This window comes from Stegostoma tigrinum, chromosome 2 (assembly GCF_030684315.1).
Source record: "Stegostoma tigrinum isolate sSteTig4 chromosome 2, sSteTig4.hap1, whole genome shotgun sequence".
Taxonomy (NCBI): Eukaryota; Metazoa; Chordata; class Chondrichthyes; order Orectolobiformes; family Stegostomatidae; genus Stegostoma; species Stegostoma tigrinum.
Window position 1 is genome coordinate 58,408,351 of NC_081355.1, and position 15,779 is coordinate 58,424,129.

General features: G+C 40.6%; 1 protein-coding gene across 2 annotated transcripts in view; it reads right to left on the reverse strand.

Moving 5' to 3' along the window:
- Positions 1–15,779, reverse strand: part of jazf1b (JAZF zinc finger 1b) — a 230,130-nt gene that overhangs the window by 45,684 nt on the left and 168,667 nt on the right. For both annotated transcript variants that reach the window (XM_059654241.1, XM_048555012.2), the window contains one exon: positions 13,999–14,195. In XM_059654241.1, the coding sequence (XP_059510224.1) occupies positions 13,999–14,195 (197 nt within the window). The remainder of the gene's footprint in view (positions 1–13,998; positions 14,196–15,779) is intronic.

Genomic DNA, 15,779 nt, shown 5'->3' on the forward strand with positions numbered 1-15,779 from the left:
TTTCAACCAAAAATATAATGGAGTAGTTCAGTTCTTAAAATTTTAGTTTGGTTAGTTTCTAGCTTTGGCAAATATTTAAGCCCCCAGTTCAGATCAAGGCACTTTTTCTTAACTCCTCTAATGGTCACAACTTACTCTGAACAAAGATGTTTGCTCCTTTGTGTTAAAACTTTAAGAAGTGGTATTTTATCAGGCCTCCCTAATAAATGTCCCCTGCTCAAACAATTCAAGTTATTACACCCATAACAGGTGTGGGTAATCACTAAAATGCTCAATTTATCTTTTGTGACTAGAGCAAGCTGATTTCAACAACTATTTAAATAAAGTTGTAGACATGCTCGCCAGGCCGGTGGGTTTGGATGCAGATCTACAACTTCATCCACATCCCTAGCTACAAATCTTCTCAAAAACTTTCAAGTGTTTAAAGATAATCTCCATTCTCTGGCCTACTATCCAGTAATTTAACCACTTGAGACTCAAATTTGTTCCTATGCAACAAAAGGTAAAGCCATGACAGTCCTACCAGACCTCAGGGCTGCTCGCTCATTAGAGAGACCAACAGGTGGTGGTTTAATCTGAGGGTGACCACACCTCAGTCATGGGGAGAGGTTGAAAAGGACAGGCTTTCATAGTAACCTCAGTCAGAATGGGAATTGAACCCGTGCTGTTGTTGTCACACTGCATTGCAAAACCAGCTGTCCCGTTAACTGAGCTAACCGACCCATTTTAACATGCTCTACACCATTGTGATGCATAGTGAAACATGCTAAAATTGGAGATTAGACAAATATTTAGACTTTCTGAATCTATAATGATGGCTACTTACAGGATTATTTTGTAAATGGACTTCAGATTTACTTCCAACAACCAATTCTATTAATTTGCATGGGACTGAAGTCAGATCAATGGATCTGTAATTAACTACGTATGTTTTAATGCTTTTTATGAAAACAGGCACTGTGGACATCTGTTTCTATCCGACTATGGTACAAGGGTGTAATTTTGACTTGTGTAATAGTATAATCTTACTAATACTGAACCATTATCAACAACAATAATAATCAGGAGTAACATAAAACCAACGGCCCAAAGTCATACTCCCAGCTCTCTTGTCTTTTTTAAATTCATTCACAGGATTTAGTCATTGCTGGCTAGGCCAGCATTCATTGCCTATCCCTGATCAACTAAAGGGTGATTCGGAGTGAACCACATTGCTGTGGGTCTGGAGTCTATGTTTGCCAGACCCGGAAAGGATAGCAGATTTCCTTCCCTGAAGGACATCAGTGAGCCAGATTTTTTTTTCTGACAATTGACAATAGTTTTTTAATTCCGGATATTTTGCATTTAATTCAAATTTCACCATCTGCCGATTCAAATTCATCTCCAGAACGTTAGTTGACTTTCTGGATTAATAGTCTAGTGATAAAATGACTAGGCCTTTGCCTCCCCATTAGTTTTTTTTTTCTTTTGTTTAACATGTTTTGGCTGTCCGAGGTGGACAATCTTGCAATTTTTCCAGATATTATACTTTGAGAATCTGAAGTTGGGATAATACGATGCACATAGGAGAAGTATAGCTGTTCCAGTCTAGTTAGTTATGGTGACTGGGTTTATAAATTTAACTGTATGTTATATTTTTATAACTTGACAGTACAGCTTACATAAAATGTTTGCAGCCATTAAATAATAACAATCCTGTAAACTTTAATTCACAGAAGATGTTCATATAGTTTTTGTTCATCCTGTAGCTGAGAATGCGGCAGCATATGATTGAGGATCGGGAACATTCACATCAGTGCTGCTAGTGCTCCTGCTGGTATTTATTCAGCTACGTACGTAAAAATAATAAAATTAAATACAATGTTGGAGACACTCCATCAACTCTTTCTCTCCATTACATACTACCTAGGAACATACACATTATGGTAAAAGGCAGGAAAAGAGGTAGTTTTTCTTTGAGCCTCTCTCCAATTCAGGCAGAAGAAAAGGCTCTAGCGTTACAGCAATGTACATCTACCATCATCTGGGTTGATTCAACAAGCAGACATTAAACAAAGCTGCCTGTTGGCAAAAATCTCAGAAACCTAGTTGGATAATGGATATGACACAGAATGGAATTCGAACAGAAAATGGTCAAAATGCTCAGCACGTCAGACAGCATCTATGCATACAGAAACAGAGTTAAAGTCTCAGCTCATGACTTAGAACATAGAACATAAAACATTACAGCGCAGTACGGGCCCTTCGACCCTTGATATTGCGCCGACCTGTGAAACCAAACTGAAGCCCATCTAACCTATACTATTCCATTATCATCCACATGTTTATTCAATGACCATTTAAATGCCCTTAAAGCTGGCGAGTCTACTACTGTTGCAGGCAGGGCATTCCACACCCTTACTACTCTCCAAATAAAGAACCTACCTCTGACATCTGTCCTATATCTATCACCCCTCAATTTAAAGCTATGTCCCCTCATGCTAGCCATCACCATCCAAGGAAAAAGGCTCTCAGTGTCCACCCTATCTAATCCTCTGATCATCTTGTATGTCTCTATTAAGTCGCCTCTTAACCTTCTTCTCTATAACGAAAATGGCCTCAAGTGCCTCAGCCTTTCCTCATAAGACCTTCCCTCCATACCAGGCAACATTCTGATAAATCTCCTCTGCACCCTTTCCAATGCTTCCACATCCTTCCTATAATGGGGCGACCAGAACTATATGCAATACTCCAAGTGCAGCTGCACCAGAGTTTTGTAGGGCTGCAACATGACCTCTTGGTTCCGAAACTCAATCTCTCTACCAATTAAACCTAACATACCGTATGCCTTCTTAACAAACCTATCAACCTTGGTGGCAACTTTCAGGGATCTATGTATATGGACACCGAGATCTCTCTGCTCATCCGCACTGCCAAGAATCTTACCATTAACCCAGTACTGTGTATTCCTGTTACTCCTTCCAAAGTGAACTACCTCACACTTTTCTGCATTAAACTCCATTTGCCACCTCTCAGCCTAGCTCTGCATCTTATCTATGTCCCTGTGTAACCTGCACACGGTGACCTACACTTCATAAAACCATGTTGACTTACTCTAATCAAATTATTCCTTTCTAGATGATTATAAATTCTATCTCTTATAATCCTGTCCAACACTTTACCCACAACCAAAGTAAGGCTCACAGGTTTATAATGAGCAGGGTTGTCTCTACTCCCCTTCTTGAACAAAGGGACAACATTTGCTATCCTCCAGTCTTCTGGCACTATTCCTGTAGACAATGACGACAAAGATCAAAGTCAAAGGCTCTGCAATCATCTCCCTAGCTTCCCAGAGAATCCTAGTAAAAATCCCATCCGGACCAGGGGACTTATATATTTTCACACTTTCCAGAATTGTTAACACCTCTTCCTTATGAACCTCAATAACTTGGCAATAAAAACTGGAAAAAAAAAATCAGAAATATATTAGATAGTAGGGTGGTGGAATGGGAAAGGGTGAGAAATAAAACAAAAAAGCAAAAGAGTTAGGGTAGAAGATGGGAGGCATTAAATAGCTTGGACAACACATGTTCCTCAGGAAAGACAGATGTAAGGTACTCAGTTATTATCTTACCACACTGTTTGACTACATGCATAAATCCACTTTTAGGTCCTTGATTGGTTTCTTTGCAGCCATTTTACTATTTATCTGCCTATGGAAGATCTTTGAATTCTGTCTTATGTTAGCTGTCAGTCTTCTCTTAGTCATTCTCTTTGTTTCTTTTGTTTGTTTTTCTACTTACCTTCAGAACATCCTGCATTGGATCTTGGTTCTCAACTGCGTTATCTACCTGACATCTGTCAAACACACTCTTTTCTGTTTTATCTTACAATTTTTTTACTCTGGATTTGTTTGCTTTGCCTTTCCTGTTCATGGTAATATATTTTGGCTGTTCGCAAGCGATCACATTTTATAAAACAGCTCAGTTTGCATGATCAATCTTTGATTCCAATTTATCTCAGCTCAATTTGCCCTACACATTGATGATGGTTCTCCAGAGAAACATTTAATTTTATTCTGAATCCTTCCTTATCCTTCTCTGTAGCTAGCTAACCTAAACCACAGGATTCCATGACCACCATATTCCAAAATATTCAGCCACTGACACAATGAACTTGACCCAACTCAACCACAGAACCTGATCCAGCAATGCCTTCTGCCTCATTGGACGAGAAACATAACTTGGGTGGAAAATTTTAAACACACTATAAAAATTATTTCCCCTATTCTGCTATTCATATTATAAATATCACAATAACAGGACAATCAATGACCCAACTAAAATTATTCTATTATTCTGTGCTTCTCTATAACTTCCTTATAATTTGGTTACTTCACATATTTCCCACCAGTTGATGGTCTGTAGCAAAGAGGCACCTTATAAAACTATTAATCCCTAATAGATTTGTTGCATGTCTATTACATAGATGGAAGGATATTGATGACGATAAATACTCCCAGAAATGTAATGAATCCTCTCAGGTTCCTTGTTATTATTAATTATTATTTCTTGATGCAATTTCAAAATACAAAGAAAGAATGTATCTTTCCTTTTTTCTGATGTTCAAATATGAATTAGTTACCATAATTTTATTAAGCAGGGTGGGAACTCACTTTTGCTTCACATAGTATAAACTTCACTGGTTGAGCAATAATCTTTGTCAAGTAACAATGAACTATGAGACACATTTTGTACTACAGCTAAATATGTGGATGACACAAAAAATATTTGGGAAGGCAGGTGTTGAGGATGACATAAAAAGCCTGTAGTGGGAAGTACTAAATTAGAGGGCAAAACCTTGGCAGATAGTCTAATGTGGGGAAGAGTGAGACTGTATTTTAAGCAGAATAGAAGAGGTAAATATTATTTAAATGAAGAAAGACTGTAGAAGCACAGAACAAAGGAATTTAGGAGAATTTGACCATGAATCACAAAAAGCTAGCATCCATGTTCAAGGAGTAATGGGGAAGGCAAATGGAACGTTAGCCCTTATTTCCAAGAGAATGGAATATAAAAGTAGTGAGGCTTTACTAAAATCATGTTAAACACTAGTAAGGCCACAGCTGGAATACTGTAAACAATTTTTGTCCCTTAACTAAAGGAAGACATAAATAAAGATATTGCATTATAGACAGTCCAGAGAAGGTTCACTTGGCTGAAACCAGGTATGATGGTGCTGTCTTATGAGGAGAAGTTAAATACTTTGGGAGTATACTCATTGGAATATTAAAAGAATGAGATGGAACCTTAATGAAACATATAAAACGTATAACAAGGTCTTGACTAGGTAGATGTGTAAAGGTTGTTTCCACTTGTGGGAGAGTCAAAGACCAGAGGACATAATTTCAAAATAAGGGGGTCGCATATTTAAGACATAGGTGAGAAAGAATTTCTTCTCCCAGAGGGTTGAGAATCTGGTGGAATTCTTTACCACAGAAGGCTGCTGAAGCAGGGTTATTATGTACATTCAAGGTTGGGATAGACAGATTTTTAACCAGTAACAGGAATCAGTGCCTACAGGGAAAGGGTAAGAAAGTAGAGTTGAGGATTATCAGATTAAACATGATTGTATTGAATGGAAGAGTACAACTCAAAGGGTTGAATGGTCTACTTCTGTTTTTTTGTCTCATGGTCTTGTTATTCTTAGTAAGAAAAACTACAGCTCTCAATTGAGGATATTTTTTGTAGTGATTAGAACAAAGGTCAGCCAGGGAGACCTCATGGAATATGAATTTGCTGATTGATGGGATACTGGCCTTGTGGAGTTATTTCATTTTTATTATGCTCAACAAGGGTCTTATAAAATATATTTTAGGTTCCTGACATGATGCTGAACTGTCTGAAAAACCTTGGTTCAAAGAATTTGGCAAATAACTTGCAGCAGGCTTCTAAAAAAAAATTCCTGTTTTAATCTGAGAGTAAAATGGCTAATGGGGTGAAGTACTGCCAAGGTTTATGAATTAAACTTGTTTTGTGTTATGAATAAATGTCAGACTTGTAACAGTGTAATAGCTGTGTATACCACAGCATTGTCAGTCACGTAGAAGAAAAACAGGAGAGGATAACAGTAGCTCTAATGCAACAGTTAGTACAGCATTATTGAAATATCAAAAAGCCATTGTAATTGTGAAATGATTAACTGTCTTTTGGATCAAGTGTCCCCTCAACTTCAACGTTCATTTAACCCTGTTCATATTACTATTATTAAAGTAAATGTTTCTTTATGGCATGGTGGGATAAGGTTGCTTGCTGCTGCTCGGAATCACATCAACACCATTTTTCCTGCCAGCCGAGCTGGCTTGTTTTTGCTCAGAGATTTTGTCACCATGCTTGGCGACATCATCAGTGGAGCCACCAATGAAGTGATGTTATTCTACTCCACTGGGAATTTATACTGTCCGGTCTGTTATGGCAAGTGCTGTCATTTTCAGTTTTCATCTGTTTGGATTTATGTATGGGATCCAATTCTATGTGTTTGTTGATTGAATTTCGGGTGGAGAACCATGCCTCTAGGAATTCCCGTAAGTTTCTATATTTGGCTTGGGTAACTTTGGTTAGTTAACACACTGACCACGCTTCCGTACATCAGAACTGACAACAAGACTTCTAAGACCACCAGGAGTCATGTTGGCCTACAGGCGTGCAGCCACTCTACGACAAACACTCAAGGATTAAAGGCCCCATTCCCACAACACGCAGAACAAATGTGGTTCACAAAATACTATGCGACGACTGCCACAAACATCACAGACAGACAGGAAAGAAACTAGCCATCAGAATATACTAACATCACCTAGCAGCTAAACGGCACGATGAACTCTCCCTAATATCTGTACATTCAGACAACGAAGGCCATCATTTTAACTGTGACAAAGTAACCATAATCGTCTAAGCCAAACATAGGCACACAGAGGAATTCCTACAGGCATGGTTCTCCACCCATACTTCAATCAACAAACATATAGAACTGGACCCCGTATATTAAAAACCCATACTTACTGTACTCTGAAGTGCAGAAGCGATTAACTAATCCTGGACAGAAAGTGGCAAAGAAAATACTACTGGTTCTACTTTCAGTTAGACCTGTGCTTGAATATTTGATGTGTGCCTTGTAGGCACCAAATAAAAAGTGCATTTCAAACTGGACAGAACACAAAGTTTTGAAACTAGTTAATCAAAAGATTATCACAAACGACAAAAATCAATGCAATGTATTCATTTTACTGCCCATCTATCATGATATTCAATTGTCTGAAAATGATTTCAGGTTTTTGCTTTAGTTTGGACATCTGTTTTTACTGGATCACTCATTTTTTTGATATCAACCCTTGCTTTCCTTTTAACCTTCATAGGGAAGGCAATAGCCTATTATTGCTTGACTATTAATGTTCTAGTAATATTCTGAGCCCCTATGTTCAAATCCTGCCATGGCAGATGATGAAATTTGAATTCAATAAAAATAAATCTGGAATTAAGTGTCCGATGGTGACCATGAATCCATTGTTGATTGTCACAAAAACTCATTTGGTTCACTAATGTTCTTTATGGAAGGAAACTGCCATCCTTACCAGGGCTGGCCTAGACGTGGCTCCAGACCCACAGCAATGTGGACGACTCTTAACTGCCCTCTTAGCATTAGGGACAGGCAATAAATGATGCCTAGCCAGCGACGACCTCATTCCCTGAATGAATCAAACAACTATTTCCAATCTGTATCTTTGTCTTTCTAACTGCAGTTAATCTAAGATAACATTTTCCTTAGCCTTGATACTCCAATATTTCACTCATATGTTGGCTTGTCAAGTTAAACCAGTCTTTCTTCATAACTCAGACCTCCGACATTAGAAATCAGGCTTCTCTGTCCTGTCACCAGTAGTCCTGATTCTTAGTATCACGAACTTCTACAGTGTGTTCAAGGTGCAGTCTTATAAGAGGAAGTCACAATTTTGTTCTTCACTTGCTTTCTATTATTTAGGCTTTAGAATGCAACACTTTTTAATTTTGTTGATTAATGCTTTGTGCAGTATACTTACAGTGCTTGTGCAGTGCACTTAGTGTCAAGACTTCAGCTTCATCTTCAGTCAGTTCAACAGCATTCAGTCTATTTTAACTCCTATATAGAGCATTTCATACTTTGTTTGAAATTCCATCTCCACATCCCACTTCCTTGGGTATTTTGTGCAAGTTATTCTGTGATATTTGAGCTGCTTCCTCCGATTCTACTGGCCCTCCTAGTTTGTAAATCATGTACAAATTTTACTACTTTGTATTGAGTTTCTCTTTCAAGGAGATTTACATAAATTAGAAACAGTAATATCCCAGCACAATGCTATATTTCAATCCGAGCTTGAACAATTCCAGCAAGGAATAAATTTTCTACACATCAGCCAGTTTCTTATCCAGTCACAACTAACTTTAAATCCCTACCAGTTTAAGGTTAATAAATAGGCTTTCATGTGGCATTTTATTAGATATCATTTTGGAAGTCAAGACACACCAGCGTACACAAAGGGCTTCAAGGAGTCAAAGAGACAAGGAGGTTAGTCATACAGGACTTTCTCCTTTCAATCCATGCTGAATAATTTTAACTGGATTACTAATACAAAGATGGCACTCAAGTTTACTTCTGATGGTTAGTGCACAATGTATTCGTTCAGACAAACAGGCAGTACGGTGGTTCAGTAGTTAGCACTGCTGCCTCACAGCACTAAGGACCTGGCTTTATTTTAGCACTGGGTGACTGACTGTGCAGAATTTGCAGGTTCTCGCCGTGTCTGCATGGGTTTCCGGCAGATGCTCCGGTTTCCTCCCACAATCTGAGGATGTGTAAGTTAGGTGGATTGGCCATGCTAAATTGCCCATAGTGTCTAGGGCATGCAGACCAGGTGTATTAGCTGTGATAAATGTGGAGTTAAGGGGATAGAGTAGGGAGCTGGGCCTGCGTAGGATGCTAGGTAGACAAACAGGACGCTGGAAGAACACGGCATCCCAGGCAGCATCTGAAGGAAAGGAGCAGTCAACACTTTGGATATTACCCTTCTCCAGTCCTGAAGAAGGATAATGCCTAGAATAGGGTAATACCTGACTGCTCCTTTCCTCCAGATGCTGCCTGGCCTGCTGTGTTCTTCCAGACTACTGTCTGTCTACGTTGAATTCCAGCATCTGCAGTTTTTTTGTCTCTAACCTGGGTAGGAAGCTGTTCAGAGAGTCCAAATGGACCCAAAGGGCTGAACAGCCTCTTTCCACAATGTAGGAATTCTGTGTGCAATGATCTGAGTTGTTTTGTCACGCTTTTGGTCACTAACCTATTTCCAAACAACTGGTTACCATTCAAAAATCTGCGACTCCCTGAACAAAACTTAGTCCTATCCAAGTTCCTTCCTCAGTCTCTTCTAGCATTCTGTTCGAATCCTTTGCTTTCGAAAGCTACCCCATTCTAAATCCCTTTAACCCTCTAAAATTCTTTAAAGTTTCCAAAGTGGAAGCCAACTTTCTCAGAATTCCAATCAAGGTTTCCCTTCTGCCACGGTACAGGAATGCCTCTTAGCAATGTTATGCATAATATTCTGTGGAATTGTGACAATAGTCAGATACCCCTCTGTCATTACTATGTCAAACTATTTGCAGCCTTTCAACATGGTTGATTTATCCTCAACTGGCTTGGGTGGGACTGTGCTACTTATTTATCCAGTATTATCTAAGAATGGCTCCAATGGTTTTAATTCCTGGTCATGGACGACTGCACAAGACACTTTACCACCCCCACCCTGGCCACCTCTTACCTTCATCTGAAAACCTTTAGTTTTTGCATATACAGTGAAATCCAGGTACCTTTTCACCATCCTCGTTCTCAGCCCCTCCACTATCTCTAAACTGTCGATTAGCATGTCCAATGTTCAGTGTTAGGTGTGCAAAACTTTCCTCCAACTAAATATCGGGAAGACTAATGCCAATGGTTTTAGTCCATGCCACAAACTCTGTTCCTGGGACACCAACATCACTCCTCCTTTTAAAGCTGAACCGGACTGTTTACAAGATAACAAGGTGTGGAGCTGGATGAACACAGCAGGCCAAGCAGCCTCTCAGGAGCAGGAAAGCTGACGTTTCGGGCCTAGACCCTTCTTCAGAAATGGGGGAGGGGAAGAGGGTTCTGAAATAAGTAGGGAGAGAGGGAGAGGCGGATCGAAAATGGATAGAGGAGAAGATAGGTGCAGAGGAGACAGACAAATTAAAGAGGCGTGCATGGAGCACGTAAAGGTGAGTGTAGGTGGGGAGGTAGGGAGGAGATAGGTCAGTCCAGGGAGGACAGACAGGTCAAGGGGGTGGGATGAGGCTAGTAGGTAGAAAATGGGGGTGCGGCTTGAGGTGGGAGGAGGGTGAGAAGGAGAACAGGTTAGGGTGGCGGGGATGAGTTGGGCTGGTTTTGGGATGCAGTTGAGGGAGGAGAAATTTTGAAGCTTGTGAAATCCACACTGATGCCATTGGGCTGCAGGGTTCCCAAGTGGAATAGGAGTTGCTGTTCCTGCAACCTTCGGGTGGCATCGTTATGGCACTGCAGGAGGCCCAAGATGGACATGTCGTCTGAGGAATGGGAGGGGGAGTTGAAATGGTTCGCGACTGGGAGGTGCAGTTGTTTATTGCGAACCGAGCATAGATGTTCTGCAAAGCTGTCCCCAAGCCTCCACAGACAAAGGGTATGGCCATGGGCACCCGCATGGGCCCAAGCTATGCTTGCCTCTTTGTAGGTTATGTGAAACAGTCCCTCTTCCGCACCCACACTGGCCCTAAACACCACCTCTTCCTCCGTTACATTAATGGCTGTATCGGCGTTGCCTCATGCTCCCATGAGGAGTTCGAACAGTTCATCCACTTCACCAACACCTTTCACCCCAACCTTAAGTTCACCTGGGCCATCTTGAGCACCTCCCTCACGTTCCTGGACCTCTCTGTCTCCAACTCGTGCAACCACCTGAAACCGATATCCATTTCAAGCCCACCGTCTCCCACAGCTACCTAGAATACACCTCCTCCCACCCACCCTCCTGTAAAAATGCTATGCCCTATTCCCAATTCCTTCGTCTCTGCCGCACCTGCTCCCAGGATGAGGCATTCCACTCGCACACATCTCAGATGTCCTTGTTTTTCAAGGACCGCAACTTCCCCCCGACAGTGGTCGAGAACGTCCTTAACCCTGTCTCCCGTATTTACCGCAACTCATCCCTCACACCCCGTCCCCGCAATAACAACCAAAAAAATCCCCCTCATCCTCACGTACCAACTCACCAACTCCAGATCCAACGTATCATCATCCGACACTTCCGCCATCTGCAATCCAACCCCACCACCAAAGACATTTTTCCCTCCCCATCCTTGTCTGCTTTCCGGAGGGACCACTCTCTCAGCGTTGCCCTTCTCCGCTCCACACTCTCCTCCAGCCCCACCACACCGGACACTTTTCTCTGCAACTGCAGGAAGTGCGACACCTGCCTCCATACCTCCTCCCTCACCCCATCCCAGGCCCAAGAAGACTTTCCACATCAAGCAGAGGTTCACTTGAACCTCTGCCAATGTGGTATACTGCATCCGCTGTTCCCATCGTGGCCTCCTCTACATTGGGGAATCCAAGCAGAGGCTTGGGGACTGCTTTTCAGAACACCTATGCTCGGTTCGCAATAAACAACCGCACCTCTCAGTCGCAAACCATTTCAACTCCCCCTCCCATTCCTCAGATGACATGTCCATCCTGGGCCTCCTGCACTGCCACAATGATGCCACCCAAAGGTTGCAGGAACAGCAACTCATATTCCGCTTGGGAACCCTGCAGCCCAATGGTATCAATGTGGATTTCATAAGCTTCAAAATCTCCCCTCCCCCAACCGCATCCCAAAACCAGTTCATCTCCGCCTCCCTAACCTGTTCTCCCTCTCACCTATCCCCTCCTCCCACCTCAAGCTGCACCCCCATTTCCTACCTACTAACCTCATCCCGCCTCCTTGGCCTGTCTGTCCTCCCTGGACTGACCTATCTCCTCCCTACCTCCCCACCTACATTCACCTTTACTGGCTCCATCCCCGCCTCTAATTTGTCTGTCCCCTGTCCACTTATCCATCTTCAATTCGCCTCCCCCTCTGTCCCTATTTATTTCAGAATCCTCTTCCCCTCCCCCATTTCCGATGCAGGGTCCAGGCCCGAAACATCAACTTTCCTGCTCCTAAGATGCTGCTTGGCCTGCTGTGTTCATCAAGCTCCACACCTTGGTATCTTGGATTCTCCAGCATCTGCAGTTACTATTATCCCAGATGGTTTACAATTTTGATTTCACATCTGGCTCCAACATGAGCTTTTGATCATGAAACCATGTCATGATTACCACTGTTGCATTTGCTCCCTAATCTTTCTGACTCTCCATCTTGCTTTCCTCTTATAAAATATTCTTAAAAATCAACCTGTTTGACCAAACTTTTGGCTTTGCACTCTTATAGTGCCAAATATAGTTGTTGCCTTATTTTGCATTATGTTTCCAAGACAAGCCTTGGGATATTTTATAGTGTTAAACATACTACGCACATGCTAATTCTGTTGTTGTGTAGTTGCTGGGCATCTGAAGTGTTATGACTTCAATTTCTTCAATCATTAATAATACTAATCAATGCCACTTCAGGCTTTCTTCAAATACTGGGTCAAGCAGTAATTGTGCATTAAATTGATCAACAGCAGTTTTCTAGCTTTTAATTATGTTGAACGTTCCATTAAATGCCTTTATCAGGCACCTTTTCGGGGCAAATATCCTTAATCAAGTGTGAATCGTGAAATAAACTTTTCAATTTGGAGCACAAAAACAATTAAAGATCTACACCATCACCTTCTCAAGGACAACTGAGAATGGGTAATAAATGCCAGCCCAGCTATTGATGCCAACATCCCATGGATGGATTTTTTTAAAAAAATGTTAGATTTCAGCATCCCTTTAGCATTAGGCTAAATCCTATATCATTATAGATACTGTATCTACCCAGAGCAATTTATATCAAAATGTTCTGTCTCTCACAGGATCAACCTCATACTATTTCATTTGCATCCTCTCATGCTCCCCAGAGGCAAGTCCACTAATTGTCCTGAGGAAATCAAAACACAGCAGTCACTGCGTTTTCCACTTGACAACAACCTTGTGCAATAGAATTTCCAGGTCCCTAACTTTCTGTCTGATGTTTTCTCGTATACTGCTTCTTAATTCCTAACTTATTTCCTAAGATTCATTATCAGTCAACTCGTTCTGCAACTTTTCACCTCTTTATATTTGGCTCCCTTATTTGTAAAAATTCTACAGCAGACACATTTCAGATTTCATGTCAGTCACACCTCATTTTGCTGTTTCCCTTTAGCATTTCTCCTGCTGTCCCTTTTACTAAAACTCATATTTTCTTTAGAGTTTTTTCATATTTTGTTTAGCCTTTTAAAATTTAACTTTACTCAGACAATTTACCTTTTAATTTTTACTTTTGTTATCTACCTGCTTTAGGCAATTTTTCATTTTAACTCCTTTTCACCACAGTTCCTTATCTTATTGACTCAATTGCTGACTCTTTAAATGAAATGTAGCTACCCTAAATTAAAAAAAATTTCTCCCCCTGCATCTGATGCCACTAACATTGAGCCACTGAATTCAGTTATGATTCCATGGATACTGGGAATTCTCTGATACTGTCCACAAATAATTAATTGAAAATTACAAGGCTCTCCAACTGTGAGAGGCCGTCATTTGCATATGTGCACATCTAGCAGGGGATCACGAAGTAGGCCTCACAAGTGGGACTTGATCTGATTATCCTACTCCTGAGTTCAGAAATAGCTAGTCAATTATTAAATGATTAACGCAAGACTGAAAAAAAACTCCATTTGCATACTTACATAAAAGCTTACTTAAAGCCTTTATTTAAAAATTATTTTTCTTTTGTACCTGTGGGAGTAATGCTTCGGAATGACGATGATGGAGTAACAGGTGGGGTGACCGGTGGAGTAAGGCTGCCGCTGTTGTGACGTTGTGGTGTAGAAATACTTCCTCGAGGAATGGTACTTGATATTGATAAAGATAGTTTAGGCTGAATCTTTTTCTTCAGAGATTCTTGTTCCCGACGAGCAGCATCAGTCATAAATCTACAATAACAAAAAAAAATCACAGGTAATGTGGGACTTTCTATCATAAACATAACAATTTAGTAGATTACCTTTGGCGTACAGAATGTTTTCAGGGCACAGAAAGGCATATATTAAGGAAGAGGTGTCCAAGTGCAAATCCTTTACTAATTTAGAGAATTTAATTGCTTTCAGAAGTAAATGATCAGCAAGCGAGATAGTACACAACTCTATCAGAATATACTGAGGGATTAAGCCACTGAGTAAACCGCAACTGTACATGCTATATTTACTCACAGCTTGGTTAACTTTGCATTCACACCTCTCGAGTCAGAAGGATCTAGTTCAAATCCTACTACAGAACTCGGTATACAATTGGACTACCAATTCAGTACACTACAGTTGGGAATATATTGGCAGAGGGATCACCTTTTGGATAAGTCTACATATAAAGTGTCTAACAGCCTGCTTATAGGACATTAAAAAAACATGGTATTTTTGTAGAAAAGAAAGATACTAGCTGCTACATTTGTCTACAAAACAATATCGAAAAGTAATTATAGAGCTAACACGGTGTAAAGCTGGATGAACACAGCAGGCCAAGCAGCATCACAGGAACAGGAAAGTTTGACGTATCGGGTCGAGACCTTTCTTCAGAAATTTCTGAAGAAGGGTCTCGACCCGAAACGTCAAACTTTCCTGCTCGGCCTGCTGCGTTCATCCAGCTTTACACCGTATTATCTCAGATTCTCCAATATCGGCAGTTCCTACTACCTCTCCAAAAGTAATTAGTTTGCTGTGGAGTACTATAGGACATCTTGTGTACATGAGAGAGATACTGTAAAACAGAAAGTTCTTCCTATAATTATTTGTTCTAGACTAAATGCCAGTTCATTCAAATTGTGTTCATTTTTTCCTTTTCCTGAAAACAACCTTTCTATTTTCCTCAAGCTTATTATACATCTAGTTTTTCAGTCCTAGATTCAAATTGTTTGTTCAGCCACATTTCATGGACTGACTCAGGATCATAAGTCAAGCATCAAAACAAGTGTCTCAATAAACAGCTTACACAAAAAGCTCTGCTCTTTGAATAGGAAGCAGCAATTTCTCAGCCCTGTGCCAGATAACTGAGATGGAACTGAACTAAATTTATTTACTAAAAGGGTGAACTGTTCTTGGCTAGGGAACACATAGCTATTGCAGTGTAAATATGCAGTCCTAACCAGGAAGACTGCCATTCCATGCTGGAAATGCCCAAGTTCATATCCAATATTAGAACTTGGGAAAATGGAACTCATGTTAGTGACCATAAAATAACCTTACAATTTACCCTGGCAAACATACAGAAACATAACCATCTCTTGCTGTCTGGCAGCTTATTAGTCAGTAACATCCTATTAGTTGCCCGGTCAACCTTTCCAAATATTAGGATTCTACACTGAGGACCAAATGCTTACTGTCACTGTGTAAATCAGTGTAAAAAGTTTAGTTTGCAGTATTCAGAATTTTTAATGGCATTTTGAGAATGACATTTCATCATGCCTTTTACATCTTCCACGATAAGGGAAAGCCAGTGGTTTAGTCTTGCTGATTGACAAAGCATTG